The following is a 21,025-nucleotide window of genomic DNA, read 5'->3' on the forward strand; positions in this document are numbered from 1 at the left end:
CAGCCCCTGCCCAATGAATAGATCCATTTCCTTGCTGCCACGTGAATGATAACATTGTAATCAGAGAGGAAAATATAGTGCACACACTAAAATAGTATCAGACACATACCTTTCCCCTAGCTCCTCTGTTCTGGTCTCTTTTCACTCCCCCCTACCTTAGTCTGCGCAAACCACGCAATTAGACACTTTGTGTCCTCCTCCCGTGCATCTCCAAGCCTTTGTGGAGTCCTCAGTGACCTAGTGCATCATCTCTGAACACTCCCCAACTGGACTAGAATAATAGAATATCAGGGTTGGAAGGGACCTCAGGAGATCATCTAGTCCAACCCCCTTCTTAAAGCAGGACCAATCCCCAATTAAATCATCCAACAGATTTTTGCCCCATATCCTTAAATGGCCCCCTCAAGTATTGAACTCACAACCCTGGGTTTGGCAGGCCAGTGCGCAAACCACTGAGTTATTTCCTCCCCGCGCCCCTTCTCCAAATCCCACAGGGCCAATTCAGTCAAGGTGGAAGTGGCTTATTCCCGTTGACAAGAAGGGGTGAATATCAACAGAGGGGAAACTGAATTGGCCTCGTAAGCACTACAAAAAGTAATTTTCTCTCTGTTGAGATTCACCTCTTCTTGTCAACTGCTGGGAATAGGCCACTTCCACCTTGACTGAATTGGCCCCGTTAGCACTGCCCCCCCCCCCCCCGCCCTTGGTAAGGCAACTCCCATCTTTTCATGTGCTGTAATATATATACCTGCCTACTGTATTTTCCACTCCATGCATCTGATGGAAGTGGGTTTTTGCCCATGAAAGTTTATGTCCAAATAAATGTGTTAGTCTCTAAGGTGCCACAAGGACACCTGGTTGTTTTTGCTGATGCAGACTAACATGGCTACCCCTCTGAAACCTGTCTCTTTTTTCAGTTAACTTCTGTTAGGCATCTGACAGCACTTTGGGTATAATCAGTCACATTGTTTTCTCCTCTTGTTCATGTCTCACATTCCTCTGCAAATAGAGCTGCTACAGCAGAGAGGGAAAAACACTTTAAAATATAGGAGAATAACTGAAAAACAAAAAAAATATCAGCAGGGGTACTTGGGGGCAGGTGTGTGTGTGGAGAAGTGACAGACACTCAACCTAGAGCATCTAAGGGGCAGGTTTGGGGGTGTTAGGAGGGATGCACTCAAGTGAGGGGCCCTTGGGGAAAGGTGCGTGCGTGGGCTGAGGAGATACACTCAAAGCAGAGAGTCTCAGGAGGTGTTGGGAGAACACACTTGGTTTTGTTTTAAAGTTTCTAGATCTTATGGCTGTGAAGAAAGCCTTCCAAACATGACTGAATTATGGGCTGACAATTGGATTGGGGCCAAGGCTGCAGCCAACAGTTGGCAGATGTGAATTTAGTGATGGGTTAACTCCTAAGCACAACAGCAGATTATGTATCAATACCATTAATTATTTCACTGCTAATCACTTTAGCAGAAACATCTGGTGATGCTGGATGCAGTAGCAAATCTGAGGCACTTACCACCATCACATCAGTGGGGCACAAGTCATGGACGAATAGTTGGCCACATGTAAAACTGATGGTGGGAAGTATGTGTAAGAAGTGTGCTGTTCTTTGTCATGAAACCCTGCTGTCCCAGCCTCCCTCCTCATGATCCATGTCTGAGCCTAGTGAGCAACTGAGCTAGCATCTTCTCCTGTTATCTTCTTCCCCCTTTTACTGATCCTCAGGGAGGATAAAAATTGATTCCCCCCCCCCCCCCCACTTAAAATAAAAAGTATATTAAATACATTTTCTTTTTAAAAATCAAACCTGTTTAAAATTAAATTTGAAATTATGGCAACTTCTTAAGGCCTAAACTCCCCACATTCAATTAAAATCACTTAAATGAAAAATATGCTGCAACAGGGAGCCCTCCTCAAATTTTAATGAGTCAGAGGGTGTTACTTCTTTAATTATATACCGAATCAGTAGGAAACATTAACTTTTGAGGTCAACTCAAGTTTTATAAATATGCCACAACATCGTGAGCTGCATTAAGTAAGTATCTATATTATTGTCAGTCTTTACAATAGAAGGAATGGTGGCAGTCACATTTTTTCCAAATGGAAGTACTTCCAGTTTCTGTTGTGCAGAAAAGCTTTTGCCTTAATTACTTTTGGTTTCAGTTTAGGTAGCAGATGGAGAGACTGTTTTCTTCAGTTTGACTAGTTCAAAGTTGAGAAACCAAATGGAAGTTGAAAAACCAGGAAAGCTTGTTTTCCTCTTCTAGTCTGTGAATAAAAAACAGGTGGGAAAGGAGATCTACTAATTTTAAGAAGTTGAAGGATATGGGGCCAGATTGTCAGAGGTATTTAGGCACCTAAAGTTGTAGACTACTTGATGTAGATGTAGGTACTCTTGGGTGCCTAAGCAGGTTGTGCAACTAATTCCTATGGATTTCAATGGAGTTAGGCACCTAATCCCACTATGCACTTTTCTGCAACTAAATACTTTTGAGAATCTGGTCTGTGGTGATTAGAAACAGTCAGCTCACTAAGCACAGTTAATAATTCCTTTGTTTAATATATTTAAAACATACTGATGTAACATGTTTTGATAAACTTACTTTTTTATGTCTCCAGCACATTTAAGATGGTTTTATTTAGCAAATAAAAACAATTTTAAAATGCCGTTTTGAGAATTTTTAATTGAATTCCAATTTCCATTCCAATGTAGCTTGACACAGATCACAAGTAGAAAGTCATCATCTAGTAAATAAGAATTGTGTCACTCACCATTTTCTAACACTCTGAAATTGGGGGACACAATGTATTTGGGGGGGCGTGAGAAGCATTAGGAAAAAAATACTGCACACATTTTGCCCACACCAATGAATAACTAGTAAAGTTGATTCCTCCAGATCAGGGGTTCTCAAACTGTGGGTTGGGACCCCAAAGTGGGACCGAGCCCTGCCAAGGCTGGTGTTGGCCCTGGGCCGCAGCAAGTCTGAAGCCCAAGCCCCACCACCCAGGGCGGAAGCCCAAACCCATGCCCCACTGCCCAGGGCTGAGGTTATATGCCCCCCACCCAGGGCAGAAGCCCTTGGACTTTATCTCCCCCCCCACGCCCAGCCTGGGTGGCAGGGCTCAGGGGGGCTCAGCCTTCGGTCCCCCCTTGTGGGGTCATGTAGCAATTTTTGTTGTCAGAAGGGGGTCACGGTGAAATGAAGTTTGAGAACCGCTGCCCCAGACATATCAGGTCTTCAGAAGGTGCTGTGCATTTTGATGGATTTCTGTTAAATTTGCATAACATTATACGAAGTAGTTGCTAATCTGTACGTTAATCTGTTTGCTACAACATAGTGTGCACATTTAATTGTGAGCATCTACCACAATCACAGTTTTCCTTTTGCTCTTATTACTATGGATTGTTGGCTCATTCATGCAACAGGAAAAAAAACAAGTGAAAAACAAAAAAGCCTGTTTGAATCCTCTCTGTTTGAATCAATGCCTTACTGTTTTTAATATTTAGTGAGAATTGCATGTTGATATTTTTTTAATCGGTATATGACTTGTGTAGTGGGGGGGGGGGAGTGTAAACTACTACAGACACAAAGAAGGGGGCGGTGATCAAATAAGTTTGAAAACTGTTCTAACAATAAAAAAATGTAAAAATTAAGAATCCAAATGAATGTATGTTGATCTACATAATTGCTTAAATAAATGTGTATAGATATAGTGTATCCTCCTGGTTGGCAGAAAGTAGTATCAAATTTAGCAAGAAGTTTATATTGAGTTGCCATTCTACATATCAACCAATGTGAATGAACCACTCTTTAGAAAAATAACTAAAAGTACAAATGCAAAACAAGATTAAAATCAATTATTTAAAGTTTCCTGCTTGCTGACTTAAATCATTAATAAAATCAGTGATTTAATTCACTTTGATTTAAGTCAAGCCATCCTACTGATTGCCAATGGGTATTTCAGTGCTGGTTCAACACAGCAGGGTGCAAAACACGGGAGCTCAGAGGGAGGAGGGACAGGGGAAAGAGAAGATTTGCTAATGTAAATCTTAGGTTCAGGACTGGACAAGCAGGGAGGAACTACCACACAATTTCCCTTTGGAAAATTACTCTGCAGCAAGGTAAGGTTTGGGAGCAAAACAGATTTGCTGATGCAAGAGAAGCAGGGCCGGTGCAAGGAGGTTTTGCGCCCTACGCGAAAGAAACTTCCACCTTGCGCCGCCCCGTCCCCTCAGCCCAGGGAGCGCCCCCTGCAGCAGCTCCCCACCCCAGCTCACCTCTGCTCTGCCTCCTCCCCAAGCATGCCGCCGTTTCTCCCGCCTCCCAGGCTTGCAGCGCCAATCAGCTGTTTGGTCGCACAAGCCTGGGAGGGAGAGAAGCAGAGCATGGTGGTGCTCAGGGGAGGAGGCAGAGCAGAGATGAGCTGGGGCAGGGAGAGGTTCCCCTGTGTGCCGCCCCCCCATAACTTGCTCCCCGTGCCCCCCAGTCCCAGCTTACCTCCGCTCCACCGCCACCCCCAACCACTTGGCACCCTAGGCGACCGCCTAGTTCGCCTAGTGGTTGCACCGGCCCTGAAGAGAGGGGTCAAGAACTTCAAGCCCTCCTTAGTCCCAAATACATTTTCAAGTTAACTACCCAAGCAGAGTGAAATTCCAAACAACAACTTCTGCTTCTTTCCCCAGACAGGAAGAAGAGCTCCGTGTAGCTCGAAAGCTTGTACCTTCCACCAACAGAAGTTGGTCCAATAAAAAGGTATTCCCTCACTTACCTTGCCTCTCTCAAATAGCAACTTGTAAGTTTCAACATGCTGCTATTGCAATGCTCAAGCAACTCATGCATTACTCCAGCGCTCAAGCAGCTACTCCAGCGCTTCCGCCTCTCTTCTCCCGTGCCCACATCCCCCTCACCCTTCAGGAGCAGAGATCCAAAGCAGGCGCCAGAGTTATGCACAGAGGCCAATGATCCCAAAGGAGCAACTGTGGGGTTAAGTAGCAGAGATTTCTCCCCACCCCCAAACAAAAAAAAAGTTCTCTGAGCATAAGACCACAGGTGAGATTTCAGGCATAATGAATTTGTTTGGGTTAATATTTTGAGGGTTGGAAGAGGAGACAAAAAACAGGCTTATTACAAAAAAGTTAGTAACATGCTGAACTATGGAAAATCATAGAAATGTAGGTCTGGAAGGGACCTCGACAGGCCATCTAGTTCAGTCCTTAAGCATTATCTAGACCAGTGTTTCTCAACCTTTTTGATGCCATGGATTAGTTTGCTGCCTTCCTAAACTGTGTCAGGGAGATTGCAAGGACCCCTGGGGCCAGTCCACGGACTGCTTGTTGAGAAACACTGATCTAGACCAGTGGTTCCCAAACTGGGGTTTGTGAACCCCTGGGGTTTTGCAAAATGTTACAGGGGGTTCTTGGGGAAAAATTCCCTAATGGTGGACAGAGCTGTCCCTAGGGACCCCAGGCAGCATGGGGCACCCCAGAGTCCCTGGACTTCCAAGAGCTAAGCAGATCAAAGCAAGCATATCTATCACACTGAGGAGATTTAAACTTCAAGACTCTTTATAAGAAATAGAAAGGGAGGTGGATATTTTTTGCTGTTTTTAAAATTAAATAGGCAGCTAGTATTGTTTTTAAAATTATGAAGAACAAGTTTAAGCTTTGTTATAACATGCACTGTTTGCCTGGACTGCTCAAGACCTGAACGCTTGTGTAGGAGGAACTCTTTGAGTTGGCTTCTTAAATACCTTCCTGCTGTTTCACATCTGATACTCCTTGATGAAACATAGGAGCCTTGTCTTATAACAGGCTTATTCAAAGTGATACAAGCTACGAAAGAGATCTTGGAAGAGTGTTGCTGTTTTCATAATGTAATAAAAATACTGTAATGATAAATAATTAATAATAAATAGCATGTAATAAGCATGTCAAAAAGAAATTTTATATTTCCAAGATCACTGCTTTTATAATTTATACTCAGGTAAAGGAGAAAATCCCTGGAAATGTTCATTTTTAGGAGGGGATTCGCGAGACTTGACATTTCAGTGAAAGGGGTTCACAGGTTGTTAAAGTTTGGGACCCACTGATCTAGACCATTCCTGACAGATGTTTGTCTAACCTGTTCTTAAAAGCTTCCAATTACAGAGATTCCACAACCTCCCTAGGTAATTTGTTCCAGTGCTATTCACTCTTACAGCTAGGAAGTTTTTCCTAATGTCTAACTTAGACCTCTCTTACTGCAATTTAAGCCCATTGCCTCTTGTCCTGTTCTCAGTAGTTAAGGAGAACAATTTATCACCCTCCTCTTTTAAACGCCCTTTCTTACATACTTGAAGATTGTTATCACTTCTCCAGACTAAACAAACCCAATTTTTTTCAATCTTCCCTCATAGGTCATGTTTTCTAGACCTTTGATCATTTTTTATTGCTCTTCTCTGGACTTTCTCCAATTTGTCCACATCTTCCTGAAATGTGGTGCTCAGAACAGGACACAATACTCCAGTTGAGGCCTTATCAGTGCGGAGTAGAGTGGAAGAATTACTTCGTGTTGCTTACAACATTCCTGCTAATACAGTGGAAGATACTTTCTCATAACAACTTGCCTTTCATCCTAAGGGATCCCAAAGACCTCTACAAAAGAGAAAAAGACGAACACCTCCCAAGGCTTGCTACCCACGCAGCAGATGAGGACACTTCCACGACAGGGACAATAGTCTCAATAAGAGTGCAAGCAGCGCTGCACAAGAGTTTAGGCTGAAGTGAATTGGAATGCTGTATCCTACCAAAACTGCATGGAGAATTTAGAGGGCAGAATGCAATTACCTGAGCTAGGGCCACAGGTTAAGCCCACAAATGCTTGGGGCTGTTTAGTGACCACAGGTCACGCAGGCTCCAACTTTATAGCTAGCCTGAAAGCTGGCAAATCTTGCAGCACAGCGTCCACTGACACCACCCTGGGACCTTGGCTCAGTACAAATGCAGAATGTGGACCCCACCTCCCACAACTAAAAATAATCTTGATATTTCCAACATGGACTAAACCTGCAAGGTTGAGGCAGAGAAACATCTTTCCAGGCTGACTTGAAGGATGTGCATTTCAGCTCTTCCAGACTCTGTTTCTGCGGTCGCTCTGCAATCATGACTTCTGGAGGCCTGGCACCAACACAACCTTAGAGCCCCCACCTCCTGCTATCTTTCCTCCTCCTTCAACAAGTCCAGTCTTGTTCAAGGGCCATCATGCTGCTACTGTACCTACTGAACTACCATCTTCATCCCTGGCTAGACACCTCTCACTCCATCCCCACCAACCCTATAACACAAACAGACACATTAGCAACATCAGGCACAGCCCCAAGGTCAGAGAACCTGCTTGCGCACCCCAGGCTTGCTACTTAGAGCCGAGAGAGCAAATACTGGTGCTCTAAGTCTCCTTGAACGAAACTAGCCCCAGACAGCCTGAAACAAGCCTCTGATACTTATTTGAGCCACAGAATCACCTCACCCAGAATCATAGCCTTCCCAGGCCCAGAATACACTAGCTCATCACCATCCCATAAGGATCTGTTTCGTCACTTTTGGGGGGCTCAGACAAAGGTTTTTGCTTGCCTCACTGAGCTCTAGCTGCTTCCATCACCCTAGCCAATGAAGGCTTCTTTCCTTCAGCCCCCACATCCCAGGCACACTTAATGAGCCCAGCCTCTATAGCTAGCCCTCATCTTCCTCCCGTAATCCCAGGACCAATCAAGTTGCAGGTCGAGCTTCTGGTTTCTGCACCAACCAAATGAACCATTCTCCCTCCTTAGCAGTTGGAATATCACCTCCTTTCCCCAACCCTGAAGCAACTTTGGTAAACAAACTCCCCACCCCCACCCCGAGCTTAGGGCAGTGGGTGGAATTAGCAATCTTATTGGGACCCAATAAACATTCTGCCCTTTCAGTAAGGAAAATAACTAATGGACAGGTTGCACAGTGCTGTGGCTGTAGCTACAGCATAGGGCCCCTGAGGTCTAGTCCCAGTTCTGCCACAGGCTCCCTGTATTATCTTGGGCAAGGCATGTCAGCTCTTTCTGCCCCAGACTGCCCCAAACATGCCTAAGGGAAACTTAATCCACTAACATTAGTAAAGCACACTAAGCTCCTCTGGCAGGTGCCATTAGAGAGAGAAAAGTGTTATTTATACAAGGGGTTCTCAGCCTCTCTCTTTCTGAGGCCCCCACCTCCCAACCTGCTATAAAACTTCACAGCCCACCTGTGCCACAACAACTGTTTTCTGCATATAAACGAGAAAGTTACTCACCTTGCAGTAACTGAGGTTCTTCGAGATGTGTCCCTGTGGGTGTTCCACTCCAGGTAACAGTGCCAGGACGCACCATCACCTGGAGTGGAGCACCCACAGGGACAGCACTCAAAGAAGCAGCCAGGGCTGCCGTTAGGGTGATTGCCTTGGGTCTCATGCCACGGGGGCACCACAAAGCTAAGTTGCTCAGGCTTCAACTTCAGCCCATGGTGGTGAGGCTCGGGGGCCCCAGCTGCAATCCCATGCAGCGGGGCTTTGCCTTTCTGCCCTGGGCCTTAGAAAGTCTGATGCCAGCCATGCTTGGTGGACACCCTGAAACCTGCTCATGGCCCCCCAGGGCCCCTGGTTGAGAACCAATGATTTATACAATTTAATCTCATCGGGGTGCAAACTCCAGGATCCACATGGGGCAAAGCCAGCAACAGGCAGCAGCTCCTCACTTACTACCAGAAGCCAGATGCAGCGCCCCTTGCAACTTCAGTTAGTGACCACCACCACAGAGCAGGCTGACTTGGTTTAAGGCGTCTCTCTGTGTGTGAGAGGAGGAAGCCAACAGCACCTAGCTTCCAGAGGGTTTTCCGACACACAACATCCAGCAGCAAGAGTGAATTGATCTGCCTAATCTAACGCAAGCTACAGCGGGAAGCACACCAAGGCTGTGAGCAGAGAAATCTCCAAAGCTGAAAGCAAAACTAAACAGCCAGCCTAACCCTATGGGCCTTTATGCTGCTTCCTAGTAAAAGGAGCCAACTGCTCTGATCCCTTTGCCACCTGCATCAGCTGTCCCAGGAGTGGGCAGCTTCCATTCTCAGCCTAAACCCTTTCAAGTCAACTCACCCCCCCTTCATCCAGGACGCTGCTGGGCCCAGTCAAACCTCAACCCAGGGAAACGATGTGCTCGCCCCTGAGCTGCTCCAAGCATACCAAGTGCCAACTGATCCCACAGCCGGTCACATGAGCAGAAAGAGGGACAGAGACTCACAGGCTACAGTGCCAGGCACCCTGGCGATGAGGGGAGGTCTCCCCGCAGGGCCTGAGAAAATCAAACAGACACTGAAGCAGAGCAAGGTCTCCCAACGTCAGCAGCCCATCCATTCCCCCCCAATGGCAATACTAGACCAGCACAGAAGATGCCAGCAACCTCAGGCCCCCTTGCCCCCAGCACTGACCCAGAGCAGCACGCGGGGGATATCGGCCCAGCTTTCCCCTGCTGCCCCAGCACAGGCTGATACTTGTGTCTGAAAGTGGCAGGAGGCTGCTAGCTGGGGAGGCGCGGGGGCTGATAGCTTGGGAGGAGGAGACAGGGGGCTGCCAGCAGAGAGGGCGGGGAGGTGCAGCTGGGGCCCCAGAGGAGGCAGGGGCCCCACCGGTCAAGGCGCCCCACCGCCCCCAGTTGTTTCTGAGCTGTGGGACAGGCTGCCCCACGTCACAGACCGAGGGACCCAGGCGGCACCCGCCACTCCGGGTGGCTCCGCTCCGAGCCAGCGCCGGGCCCACCCGCCATGCGCCCGCTGAGACCAAGCCAGAGTCACCAACCGGGATCTGGCGCGGCCCCACCTCGGGGCTCCCCCCGCACCCAGCTCAGCCCCAGCACCTCCCCCTTCAGACCGTACCATGCAGCAAAGGACGACAGGAATTGTAGTCAAGGGGGGCATCCGAGCGGCCCCCCCCACCAACCCTCTTCGATCCCTCCCAAAGTCACCCTCCCCCTCCCCCCAGCCTTGCCCCCATGTCCCCCCTCCCCCCCCCCCGATAACCTCACACAAAACCAGCCTTCCCCCGCCCCCAAGGAAGAGGGAGTAACAACATGAGGGGGGCAGAGTCTCCTTTCAGTGGATCCCCTTCAGCAGCACCGCCAGCTGCCCCCGTCCAACTTGGGGTGGGAGGGAGGCAGCAGGAGAGGCCCCTTAACACACTGTAGCCAGCACCAGGAAGAGGGGTACTCTGCCCCCAAAGAAACCTGTTGTAAGGGCAGGATGCGCAGGAAACATCACCTGTTCCCATGGTGGGGTCACAGGCAGGGCATGTGACTTTACAGCAGGGCCCCGAGAAGGGAGTGAAGTTTTCCCTCTAGCCCAGATCTGCACAGGCCACACCCTCTTTGCCCAGATTCCACCTGCCCTGGATTTCCAAGCCTCGGAGTCCTTTCCCACCGCTGAAGGAAAGTGCTAGGTGGTTACTAGAGCGTGGCCTGGCCAGAGCCTCCTGACTGGCTCATCATATTCAATTGTGGAGGGGTTGCATAGTGCAGATCTCCAGGATCCTGTTCATGGTAAATATTTAATCATCTTCACCTCCAACCAATGGCAAGAAGGGCAGCAGCAACCCCTAAGGAGACATTAACCCTTTGGCAAGGCAAACTTCCTCCCTTAAGACTCATGGTTTCCTTGTGCCTTTTGTTGTCTCCCCTCCCCCATAACTTCTCCTCTGGGCTGGGTCTGAAACTGCTGCCAAGAATTTCCCCTCCTCGCTACTCAATGCACAGAGGGACATCCTTACTTAGCTTGTGGAGTGCCCACACTGTGGGAAGGGTCACAACTCCCCATTATTTGAGTCCTCATGAATTGCCAAAGCCTCCCTGAACCTGCCTGTTGTGAGCAGAGCCCCAGAGGCCTACGGACAGAAAAAGAACCCAGCCAGCAGCTATTATAGAGTCTTTGGGGAAATTTTATTGACCTCAGTTTCCATTTTTCCAACCTCTTCTATATAGCTTTCCCTTGAACACAGGAGACCAAACAGATTCCTGAAGGGAAGCAGAAAGAATTGGTCCTATGTGTGCTGACATTCACTGCAATGCCTGGAGTTACAGGTACTGAGATGACAGAAAGCTCTCTCTACAACGTTGGAGGTTGGGCGGAGATACAAACCCAGCAGCTACCTCTCTGTTTGTGCATTGTGTAAGGGGTCTGATGCTCAGCTCCAAGCCCGAACACTAACACCAAGCCCCCTTTCTGTCCCAGGGGCAAGCTTCAGGATAATTTAATGTCCTCCATGAGCTCAGGAGATCCTTGCAGCTGGGCGTGTATGTAACTTGATGCCTGAGCTCTTCCCACGCCTCAGAAATGACAGTGTTTGGGGCAACAAATGCGCTGGACTCTCCTTATAGCTCCATCCAGGAGCAGTATGGGCAGGTGTGCACATTTCCTAGGAAGGGCAGCAAGTTTGAGTGGATCTGGGGCAGCCATGGAGAGGAGCAGCCAGGAAATGACAGGCCAGCCAACTGTGAAAACAGGGCAGAAGACAAAGAAATAGGAAGGAAAGAAAACGAACCTGACGTGAGATGCACACACCCGCAATCCAAAGCATGACAGTGTCCCCCTGGAGAGGACGCTGAGCCCTGAGGATCCTTTCCCCCCTATTCTCCCCTTCCCCAGGACAATGACCAACAATACTTTCTGCATCAGAGCGAGTCCAGAGGAAGGCACAAGACTTCCAGACTGCACCTCGCAGACAATACCCCCTCCTGACAAGCTGGCGATCACCTCGTGCCACGTACTCCTGTGCTCGCAATGAACCATTAAATAGCATTCCCTACTGCTGCCCTAAGTCCCTGTCACCAGCAGGAACAGGAGAAAGCAAGCCCAATCAAAGCCCAAATACCTGTCCGCCCAGTGATTCTCCTGGCAGATTTTCAAGAGGCCTCAGGGCACCAGGCCAGTCTTCTGAGAAGCCGCACAAAGAGTTTGTCTCCATCATTCCTGAGAGAGCCACCAGCTCCTGCCTTGCAAACAAACAGCAATTTAAATCACACTGACCCAGTCAGTGAAAAGGAGCAGCGGGTAACTGGGTGCACCGGTCATCACATGAACCAGTGCTGTCATCCCACTCCATGCTTCAAACCTAGGAGAAATCATCAGGCCCTTCATCCCCTTGTGTCCAGACTGGGAGGGGTATGCATGACTCCTCTCCAGGGAGCACTGGTGGAAGAGACAGGAGATGCTGGACCTAGTCCTTGCTCTCTCATCAAACCCAGCAATTGGAGTCCCAGTCCCCTGGGCTTTTCTCCCCAATGCCCACCATGCAGCTGGGGAAGAGGGCAACGCAGGCACACATCACATACAACACGGAGAAGCATTTTCCGGAACACTGGGGAATTTATACTATACTCACCACTGGGACATTTGAGCACCTGGTAGGATTTGCTTGCATCAATCCCTCCCTTCTATAGTATAAGGCTCCTGATACCTACCTCTCAGTGCCATAGAGTGCCAAGCTTCACAGGCTCCCAGGCATGTTAACATACTGTTCACTCCAGCTACCTGCTGCCTAGGGCAGCTCAGAGTAATGGCCACTATATGCAGAGATATCCTAGGAAGCGCTGGGAAGGACACCCATTGATTTGGGGGATCCTCCACATTTCATGTTGCTAGGCTTCTGCCACTTCCTCCTCCCAGAAGAGTTTCTCCCCTACAAGACTCTAGAGGAGCCACGGGCAACTGGAAGACACTTTCCTTGGAAGTCCTTGTCCACACAGGAGAGGATGCTGGGTGGGCGGGTCCCAGGCATGCAATGCCCGTCTCCACAGCTTGACTTGCATGTCCCAGGACCGGCGGCTATACTTCTTGTACTTATTTGGAGTTTGGGGGTGAATCCCTGGCTGCCGAGCGGCCCTGGGAATGAAGCATAACATTTATCAGTGACCAGGTGCTTCCGTTAAACATTCCTCACCCCAGCATCAAGACCACCCTAACCCAGCAGGAGCAAACACTAATAGGTCCCCAATAGGATGTAGGAAGCACGCTCCAAAGGCTTCTGAATATGCCAAGTTTCTGCGACTTTTGGAAGGAGGCAGGAACAGGAAGTTGCCTTTAGGCAGGATCAAAAGGAAGGAAGTCATAGAATCATAGAATATCAGGGTTGGAAGGGACCCCAGAAGGTCATCTAGTCCAACCCCCTGCTCGAAGCAGTACCAATTCCCAGTTAAATCATCCCAGCCAGGGCTTTGTCAAGCCTGACCTTAAAAACCTCTAAGGAAGGAGATTCTACCACCTCCCTAGGTAACGCATTCCAGTGTTTCACCACCCTCTTAGTGAAAAAGTTTTTCCTAATATCCAATCTAAACCTCCCCCATTGCAACTTGAGACCATTACTCCTCGTTCTGTCATCTGCTACCACTGAGAACAGTCTAGAGCCATCCTCTTTGGAACCCCCTTTCAGGTAGTTGAAAGCAGCTATCAAATCCCCCCTCATTCTTCTCTTCTGCAGACTAAACAATCCCAGCTCCCTCAGCCTCTCCTCATAAGTCATGTGCTCTAGACCCCTAATCATTTTTGTTGCCCTTCGCTGGACTCTCTCCAATTTATCCACATCCTTCTTGTAGTGTGGGGCCCAAAACTGGACACAGTACTCCAGATGAGGCCTCACCAGTGTCGAATAGAGGGGAACGATCACGTCCCTCGATCTGCTCGCTATGCCCCTACTTATACATCCCAAAATGCCATTGGCCTTCTTGGCAACAAGGGCACACTACTGACTCGTATCCAGCTTCTCGTCCGCTGTCACCCCTAGGTCCTTTTCCGCAGAACTGCTGCCTAGCCATTCGGTCCCTAGTCTGTAGCGGTGCATTGGATTCTTCCATTCTAAGTGCAGGACCCTGCACTTATCCTTATTGAACCTCATCAGATTTCTTTTGGCCCAATCCTCCAATTTGTCTAGGTCCTTCTGTATCCTATCCCTCCCCTCCAGCGTATCTACCACTCCTCCCAGTTTAGTATCATCCGCAAATTTGCTGAGAGTGCAATCCACACCATCCTCCAGATCATTTATGAAGATATTGAACAAAACCGGCCCCAGGACCGACCCCTGGGGCACTCCACTTGACACCGGCTGCCAACTAGACATGGAGCCATTGATCACTACCCGTTGAGCCCGACAATCTAGCCAACTTTCTACCCACCTTATAGTGCATTCATCCAGCCCATACTTCCTTAACTTGCTGACAAGAATACTGTGGGAGACCGTGTCAAAAGCTTTGCTAAAGTCAAGAAACAATACATCCACTGCTTTCCCTTCATCCACAGAACCAGTAATCTCATCATAAAAGGCGATTAGATTAGTCAGGCATGACCTTCCCTTGGTGAATCCATGCTGACTGTTCCTGATCACTTTCCTCTCATGTAAGTGCTTCAGGATTGATTCTTTGAGGACCTGCTCCATGATTTTTCCAGGGACTGAGGTGAGGCTGACTGGCCTGTAGTTCCCAGGATCCTCCTCCTTCCCTTTTTTAAAGATTGGCACTACATTAGCCTTTTTCCAGTCATCCGGGACTTCCCCCGTTCGCCACGAGTTTTCAAAGATAATGGCCAAGGGCTCTGCAATCACAGCCGCCAATTCCTTCAGCACTCTCGGATGCAACTCGTCCAGCCCCATGGACTTGTGCACGTCCAGCTTTTCTAAATAGTCCCTAACCACCTCTATCTCCACAGAGGGCTGGCCATCTCTTCCCCATTTTGTGATGCCCAGCGCAGCAGTCTGGGAGCTGACCTTGTTAGTGAAAACAGAGGCAAAAAAAGCATTGAGTACATTAGCTTTTTCCACATCCTCTGTCACTAGCTTGCCTCCCTCATTCAGTAAGGGGCCCACACTTTCCTTGGCTTTCTTCTTGTTGCCAACATACCTGAAGAAACCCTTCTTGTTACTCTTGACATCTCTTGCTAGCTGCAGCTCCAGGTGCGATTTGGCCCTCCTGATATCTTTCCTACATGCCCGAGCAATATTTTTATACTCTTCCCTGGTCATATGTCCAACCTTCCACTTCTTGTAAGCTTCTTTTTTATGTTTAAGATCCGCTAGGATTTCACCATTAAGCCAAGCTGGTCGCCTGCCATATTTACTATTCTTTCGACCCATCGGGATGGTTTGTCCCTGTAACCTCAACAGGGATTCCTTGAAATACAGCCAGCTCTCCTGGACTCCCTTCCCCTTCATGTTAGGCCCCCAGGGGATCCTGGCCATCTGTTCCCTGAGGGAGTCGAAGTCTGCTTTCCTGAAGTCCAGGGTCCGTATCCTGCTGCTTAACTTTCTTCCCTGCGTCAGGATCCTGAACTCAACCAACTCATGGTCACTGCCTCCCAGATTCCCATCCACTTTTGCTTCCCCCACTAATTCTACCCGGTTTGTGAGCAGCAGGTCAAGAAAAGCGCCCCCCCTAGTTGGCTCCCCTAGCACTTGCGCCAGGAAATTGTCCCTTTACATCAGTTTCAAGTATCTCTTCAGTTGGTGGGGGAGTCTGAACCAGTAGGCTTATATGGGAAGTGGAGGTGAAAGCCAGGGACCACCTCACTTGGGGACCTGTTGTCGGAAGTGCTGGTAGCCAACAGTATTCTTCCCATAGTCTATCTGCTTCTGTCTCCTCTGCAGGATGGTATCGTCTGTCTCAGTATCAGATCTAGTGAAGAGAAAAAGAGTACTAGAGACACAGAAGTCAGCCCTGGACAAGCCACATTGTCAGCATGCATCCAACACACCTCAATCCTGAGCTGGCTCCTCTTGCTAGGCCTGGCCTTGTGCCAATTCCCACGCTGACTGTCTTAACTCCAGGGGAGAAGGGCTTTGATGACAAGGGCCTGTCCCAAGGAAAAGAAAGTTCGTTGCACGATAAACTTGCTTGTGTCACAGCCAGGTGTGACTCACTGCATCCAGACTGTTTGGTCCTGGGAAGCAGAACTAAAGCTGCATTGCCCAGTTATCAGAAAGGTACAGAGGATCCAGCTCAGCTTCTGGGACAGTTTATTCCTTTGAAACTCAGAACTGAAGCACTAAGACCTGTCAGCCCTCTCCTGAGAGGGCAACAGGATTACTCCAGGCCAGCTCTGGGGTCCGTTGATGGAAGCCCAGGATGCATGATCAAGGCAGCCAGTCATAGTCTAAGATTGTGTGTATTGCAGTGGTACTCTCAGTCCCCCACTCAGAATCAGAGCCCCATTGTGCTGCATGTTATACAGACACAGAGAGAGTCCTTGCCCCAGAGTTTACAAAGGAGGGGGAAGGAAAACAGTCAAATAGATACAAATATATATCTACAACACACAAAAATGCAGATGTATATATCTTTAGAAAAGTCAAATAGCCAACTACCAATTAAGCTAAACCTTCATTAACTGGCAGGTTTCTATACTGTAACAAGTATCAGTGGCTGATCTATACACTCCTCCTATCAGGCCAAGGACATAAGAACAAGTCAAGGGGTGTCATCCCATCCCCAAATATCCATTGCCATCAGCAGTGATTCCTTCAGCCTCATCTACAAAAGAGAAAATGGCGACTCAGGAAAATGCTTGAATGTAACACCTTCTTCCGATCTTATTTTCTGTTTATCTTTTAGACTAAGCTTCTTCGTGTGGTGGACTTTATGTTTTATACAGGGTCAAGAAGTGTCAGTGCTTAGTAAATAGGATGACATCTTAACTGTCAGAGTAAAAATATAGGACAACTAAGCAATGTGACAAAACTAAATCTATAGCCCCACATCTTACCATAGCTTCACATACTCTCTCAGGACTGCTGAGTGTCTACAAGGCCACTGGGAGATTAAACCCAAGAGTTCCACTCTGCAACAGCAACATTTCTACTGGGATATGTAGTGCCACTTTCCACAGAGCAACAATGGGAATTCTGGGCAAGGAAGGAGACTGGGAGAAGAGGGGTATCTGAACCAGGTCGTGCTGGTGGGGAAATGGCACTATATGCGAAAGAGAGCATAGACTCAATGAAGTAAAAATCTTAAATGAACCAAACTGTACCATAGAATCTCTATGGGTAGTAATTCTATGCTCTAATAATAAGAAAATAGCAGTAGGGATATATTACCGACCACCTGACCAGGATGATGATAGTGACTGAAATGCTCAGGGAGATTAGAGAGGCTATTAAAATAAAAAACTCAATAATAATGGGGCATTTCAACTATCCCCACATTGACTGGATACATGTTACTTCAGGACGGGATGCTGAGACAAAGTTTCTTGACACCGTAAATGACTGCTTCTTGGAGCAGCTAGTCCTGGAACCCACAAGGAGAAGCAATCCTTGATTTAGTCCTAAGTGGAGCACAGGATCTGGTCCAGGAGGTGAATATAGCTGGACTGCTTGGTAATAGTAAGCATAATATAATTAAATTTAACATCCCTCTGGCGGGAAAACACCATAGCAGCCCAACACCGTAGCATTTAATTTCAGAAAAGGGGGACTACACGAAAATGAGGAGGTTAGTTAAACAGAAATTAAAAGGTACAGTGCCAAAAGTGAAATCCCTGCAAGCTGCATGGAAACTTTTTAGAGACACCATAATAGAGGCTCAACTTAAATGTGTTTCCCAAATTAAAAAACAAAGTAAGAGAACCAAAAAAGTGCCACTGTGGCTAAACAAAGCAAAAGAAGCAGTGAGAGGCAAAAAGTCATCCTTTAAAAAGTGGAAGTTAAATCCTCGTGAGGAAAATAGAAAGGAACATAAACTCTAGCAAATGAGGTGTAAAAATATAATTAGGAAGGCCAAAAAAGTATTTGAATAACAGCTAGCCAAAGACTCAAAAAGTAATAGCAAAAAAATTTTTAAACACATCAGAAGCAGGAAGCCTGCTAAACACCCAGTAGGCCAACTGGATGATCAAGATGGAGTGGAAAATACAATAAGCAGGTATAAATATACAGCGCATGAAGAGATGAAAGTTGCCTTACCAAGTGGGGGGTCAGTGCTAAGGAGGCCAATTCAATTACGGTGGATGTGGCCCATTCCCAACAGTTGACAAGAAGGGGTGAATATCAGAGGGGAAATTAATTATCAATTAAATAATATTTAAAAAGCTATTATTAATAATTTCCCCTCTGTTGATATTCACCCCTTCTTGTCAACTGCTGGGAATGGGCCACATCCACCTTGATTGAATTTATTTATACATGTTTACTGTATTTTTCACTCCATGCATCTGATGGAGTGGGTTATAGCCCACAAAAGCTTATGCCCAGATAAATTTGTTAGTCTCTAAAGTGCCACAAGGACTCCTCGTTGTTTTAACTGATACAGACTAACATGGCTACCCCTCTGAAACCTGGCTAAAAGACAGGAAACAAAGGGTAGGATAAATGGTCAGTTTTCAGAATGGAGAGGGGTAAATAGTGGTGAAGAGTTACAAAGGGAACTCACAAAAATGGGTGACTGGGCAACAAAATAGCAGATGAAATTCAGTGTTGATAAATGCAAAGTAATGGACATTGGAAAACATAATCCCAATTATACATATAAAATGCTGTGGTCTAAATTGGCTGTTACCACTCAAGAAAGATGTTGGAGTGACAGTGGATAGTTCTCTGAAAACATCCACTCAGTGTGCAGCGGCAGTCAAAAAAGCAAACAGAATGTTGGAAATCATTAAGAAAGGAATAGATGGTAAGACAGAAAAGATCGTACTGCCTCTATATAAATCCATGGTACCCCTACATCTTGTATACTGCGTGCAGATGTGGTCGCCCCATCTCAAAAAGATATATTGGAATTAGGAAAGGTACAGAGAAGGGCAACAAAAATGATTAGGGGGATGGAGTGGTCCATATGACAAGAGATTAATAAAACTGGGACTATTCAGCTTGGAAAAGAGATGACGAAGGAGGGATATGATCGAGGTCTATAAAATCATGACTGGTGTGGAGAAAGTAAATAAGGAAGTGTTATTTACTCTTTGTCATAACATAAGGACTAGGGGTCACCAAATGAAATTAATAGATAGCAGGTTTAAAAACAAAAAAAAGGAAGTATTTTTTCACACAACACACAGTCAACCTGGGGAACTTCTTCCCAAAGGATGTTATGAAGCCCAAGACTATAACAGGGTTCAAAAAAGAACTAGATAAGTTTATGGAGGATAGGTGCATCAATGGGTATTAGACAGGATGGGAAGGATGGTGTCCCGATCCTCTGTCTACCAGAAGCTGGGAATTGGCTACAGGATGGATCACTTAATGATTATCTGTTCTGTTCATTCCCTCTGGGGTGCCTGGCATTGGCTGCTGTTGGAAGACAGAATACTGGGTTAGATGGACCTTTGGTCTGACCCAGTATGGCTGTTCTTATGCCCCCGGCCATCCAACTCACTCTTGGTGTGGTCCAGCACAAATTGCTCATTCTTCCTCCCATGCGCTCACTACATTAAACATCATCTGCTCCCTTGAAACCACAGAAATAATCCTAAATAGAGACGTGTCACCACCAGCTCCCTTTTCTCTTTGGGATCCTTGCCCCATTAATTATATGCTTTTTATCTCTAAGGCCAGAGTCAAATGTCTGTTAACTATGTATAATCTAGACAGAAAGCTTCTGCATATCATGTGTGTTTCCACCCACCTGTCTCTCTCACATAAAGACGCCGTTCCAGAGGCAGGCTCCTCACATCCGACAACAAGAGGGTCACGAAACAGAGAACTGTATGCCAGTTATGGAAGAAAATCAATTCTCCACCCTAGACAGAGCTCACAACCCTGCCCTACAAGGCAGCTAGCTCAGGGACCCATCCTACCCCTTGGCCCACAGAAAACACCTACTTCTGCAGTCAGTGCCTGCACGGGGCAGAATTCTCTTTCCTAAGTTGTGTCAGCTAAAAACGGAGCTTCCAAGGCGGGTTCCACCCCAAGGGGGAGCAGCCAAAGGGCTCCGGGTGACAAAGCCTCCAAATTCGTTTGCCGGAGCTTAAAGGGGGCTGTCAGCCAAGCGAGACAGGGGCTAAACAGCACCGCGTCAGGCAAGCCCTGTTCCTGCCCCTCTTGACCCTGACTGCAGCCCGGGAGCCACCGACAGGGAGCGGGGCCGCTGCGATCACCGAGGTTCAGGCGCGTTCGCTGTTTACGAGTATTTAGCGCCTCGCAGCCCCCGCCGCGAACCAGGACCCGGCTGGCGAGCCGGGGCCCCGCTCCACAGAGCGCAAGGGGCGTCTGCCAGGCTCGCAGAGTGCACCCCCCGCACTCCGGCACAGCGCCGGGGCCGCCGCGGAGGACCTCCGGGGCAGCCAGGGAGCCGGGGAGGGGGCCGCCGGGGTCGGCAGGGAGCCGGGGAGGGAGCCGCCGGGGTCGGCAGGGAGGGGCCGCCAGGGGGGGCGGGGCCGCCGGGGCAGCCAGGGAGCCGGGGAGGGGGCCGCCGGGGAGCCAGCCAGGGAGCCGGGGGGGGAGCCGCCGGGGTCGGCAGGGAGGGGCCGCCAGGGGGGGCGGGGCCGCCGGGGCAGCTAGGGAGGGGGTCGCCAGGGAGCCGGGGGGGACCGCCGGGGGGGGCGGGGCCGCCGGGGCAGCCAGGGAGGGGGCCGCCGGGGAGCCGGGGGGGGCCCAAGAAGGGGGGGTCGCCAGGGAGCCGGGGGGGACCGCCGGGGGGGGGGCGGGGCCGCCTAGCGTCAGCGGCTGGAGAAACCCCGTCTCCGACCGAGCGCAGCCCCGCCCAGGAGTCCCCGGGGCAGACACCGGCCCGTCTCCACCGGCCCAGGGGCTGTCCCCGCCGCCCGGGGCGGCTGCGCGGGCACAGGGCAGCGCGGGCTCGGGCTCGGCCCAGGTCACCCCCGGGACACGGGACCCACGCGCCCGCTACCTGCGGACCAGCGGCTCCCGGCCACCCAGCGCGCGGGACGCCGGCAGCATGGACACTGTCGTGCGCGTGGGCAGTAACACGTGACCAGGCAGGGCTTTGCCCGTCGAATAGAGGGGCCTCCCTCACACTAATAATTACAGAGCGCGCCCCCATGAATCACGTG

The 21,025-nt window shown here is 48.8% G+C and overlaps 1 protein-coding gene across 3 annotated transcripts; it reads right to left on the bottom strand.

The window, feature by feature from the left end:
- Window positions 1–1,812: 1,812 nt before the first annotated feature.
- Window positions 1,813–21,000, bottom strand: LOC102945566 (oocyte-specific histone RNA stem-loop-binding protein 2). 3 transcript variants are annotated; one of them, XM_043520855.1, is made up of 7 exons: window positions 20,863–21,000; window positions 19,639–19,716; window positions 15,770–15,868; window positions 15,586–15,690; window positions 12,755–12,913; window positions 11,904–12,024; window positions 1,813–2,271 (listed from the first exon to the last, which is right to left on the bottom strand). In XM_043520855.1, the coding sequence occupies exons 1-7, from the start codon at window positions 20,910–20,912 to the stop codon at window positions 2,206–2,208; spliced, it is 678 nt and encodes a 225-aa protein (XP_043376790.1). In that variant the 5' UTR covers window positions 20,913–21,000; the 3' UTR covers window positions 1,813–2,205. The 3 variants fall into 3 exon arrangements, with proteins under 3 accessions (XP_043376790.1, XP_037762808.1, XP_037762809.1); XM_037906880.2 differs by lacking the exon at window positions 1,813–2,271 and adding an exon at window positions 10,953–11,523; XM_037906881.2 differs by lacking the exons at window positions 1,813–2,271; window positions 15,770–15,868 and adding an exon at window positions 10,953–11,523.
- Window positions 21,001–21,025: the final 25 nt, after the last annotated feature.

Source organism: Chelonia mydas, chromosome 8 (genome assembly GCF_015237465.2).
Source record: "Chelonia mydas isolate rCheMyd1 chromosome 8, rCheMyd1.pri.v2, whole genome shotgun sequence".
NCBI lineage: Eukaryota > Metazoa > Chordata > Testudines > Cheloniidae > Chelonia > Chelonia mydas.

Excerpts from the sequence above, each read along its gene's own strand:
- LOC102945566 (XM_037906880.2), bottom strand. The coding sequence starts at position 20,912 with ATGCTGCCGGCGTCCCGCGCGCTGGGTGGCCGGGAGCCGCTGGTCCGC. Across the intron at positions 15,691-15,769 it reads GGAGCCAGCTCAGGATTGAG|ATCTGATACTGAGACAGACG; the intron begins GTGTGTTGGATG and ends TCTCTTCACTAG. Across the intron at positions 11,524-11,903 it reads GAGAATCACTGGGCGGACAG|TTGGCTGGCCTGTCATTTCC; the intron begins GTATTTGGGCTT and ends CTGTTTTCACAG.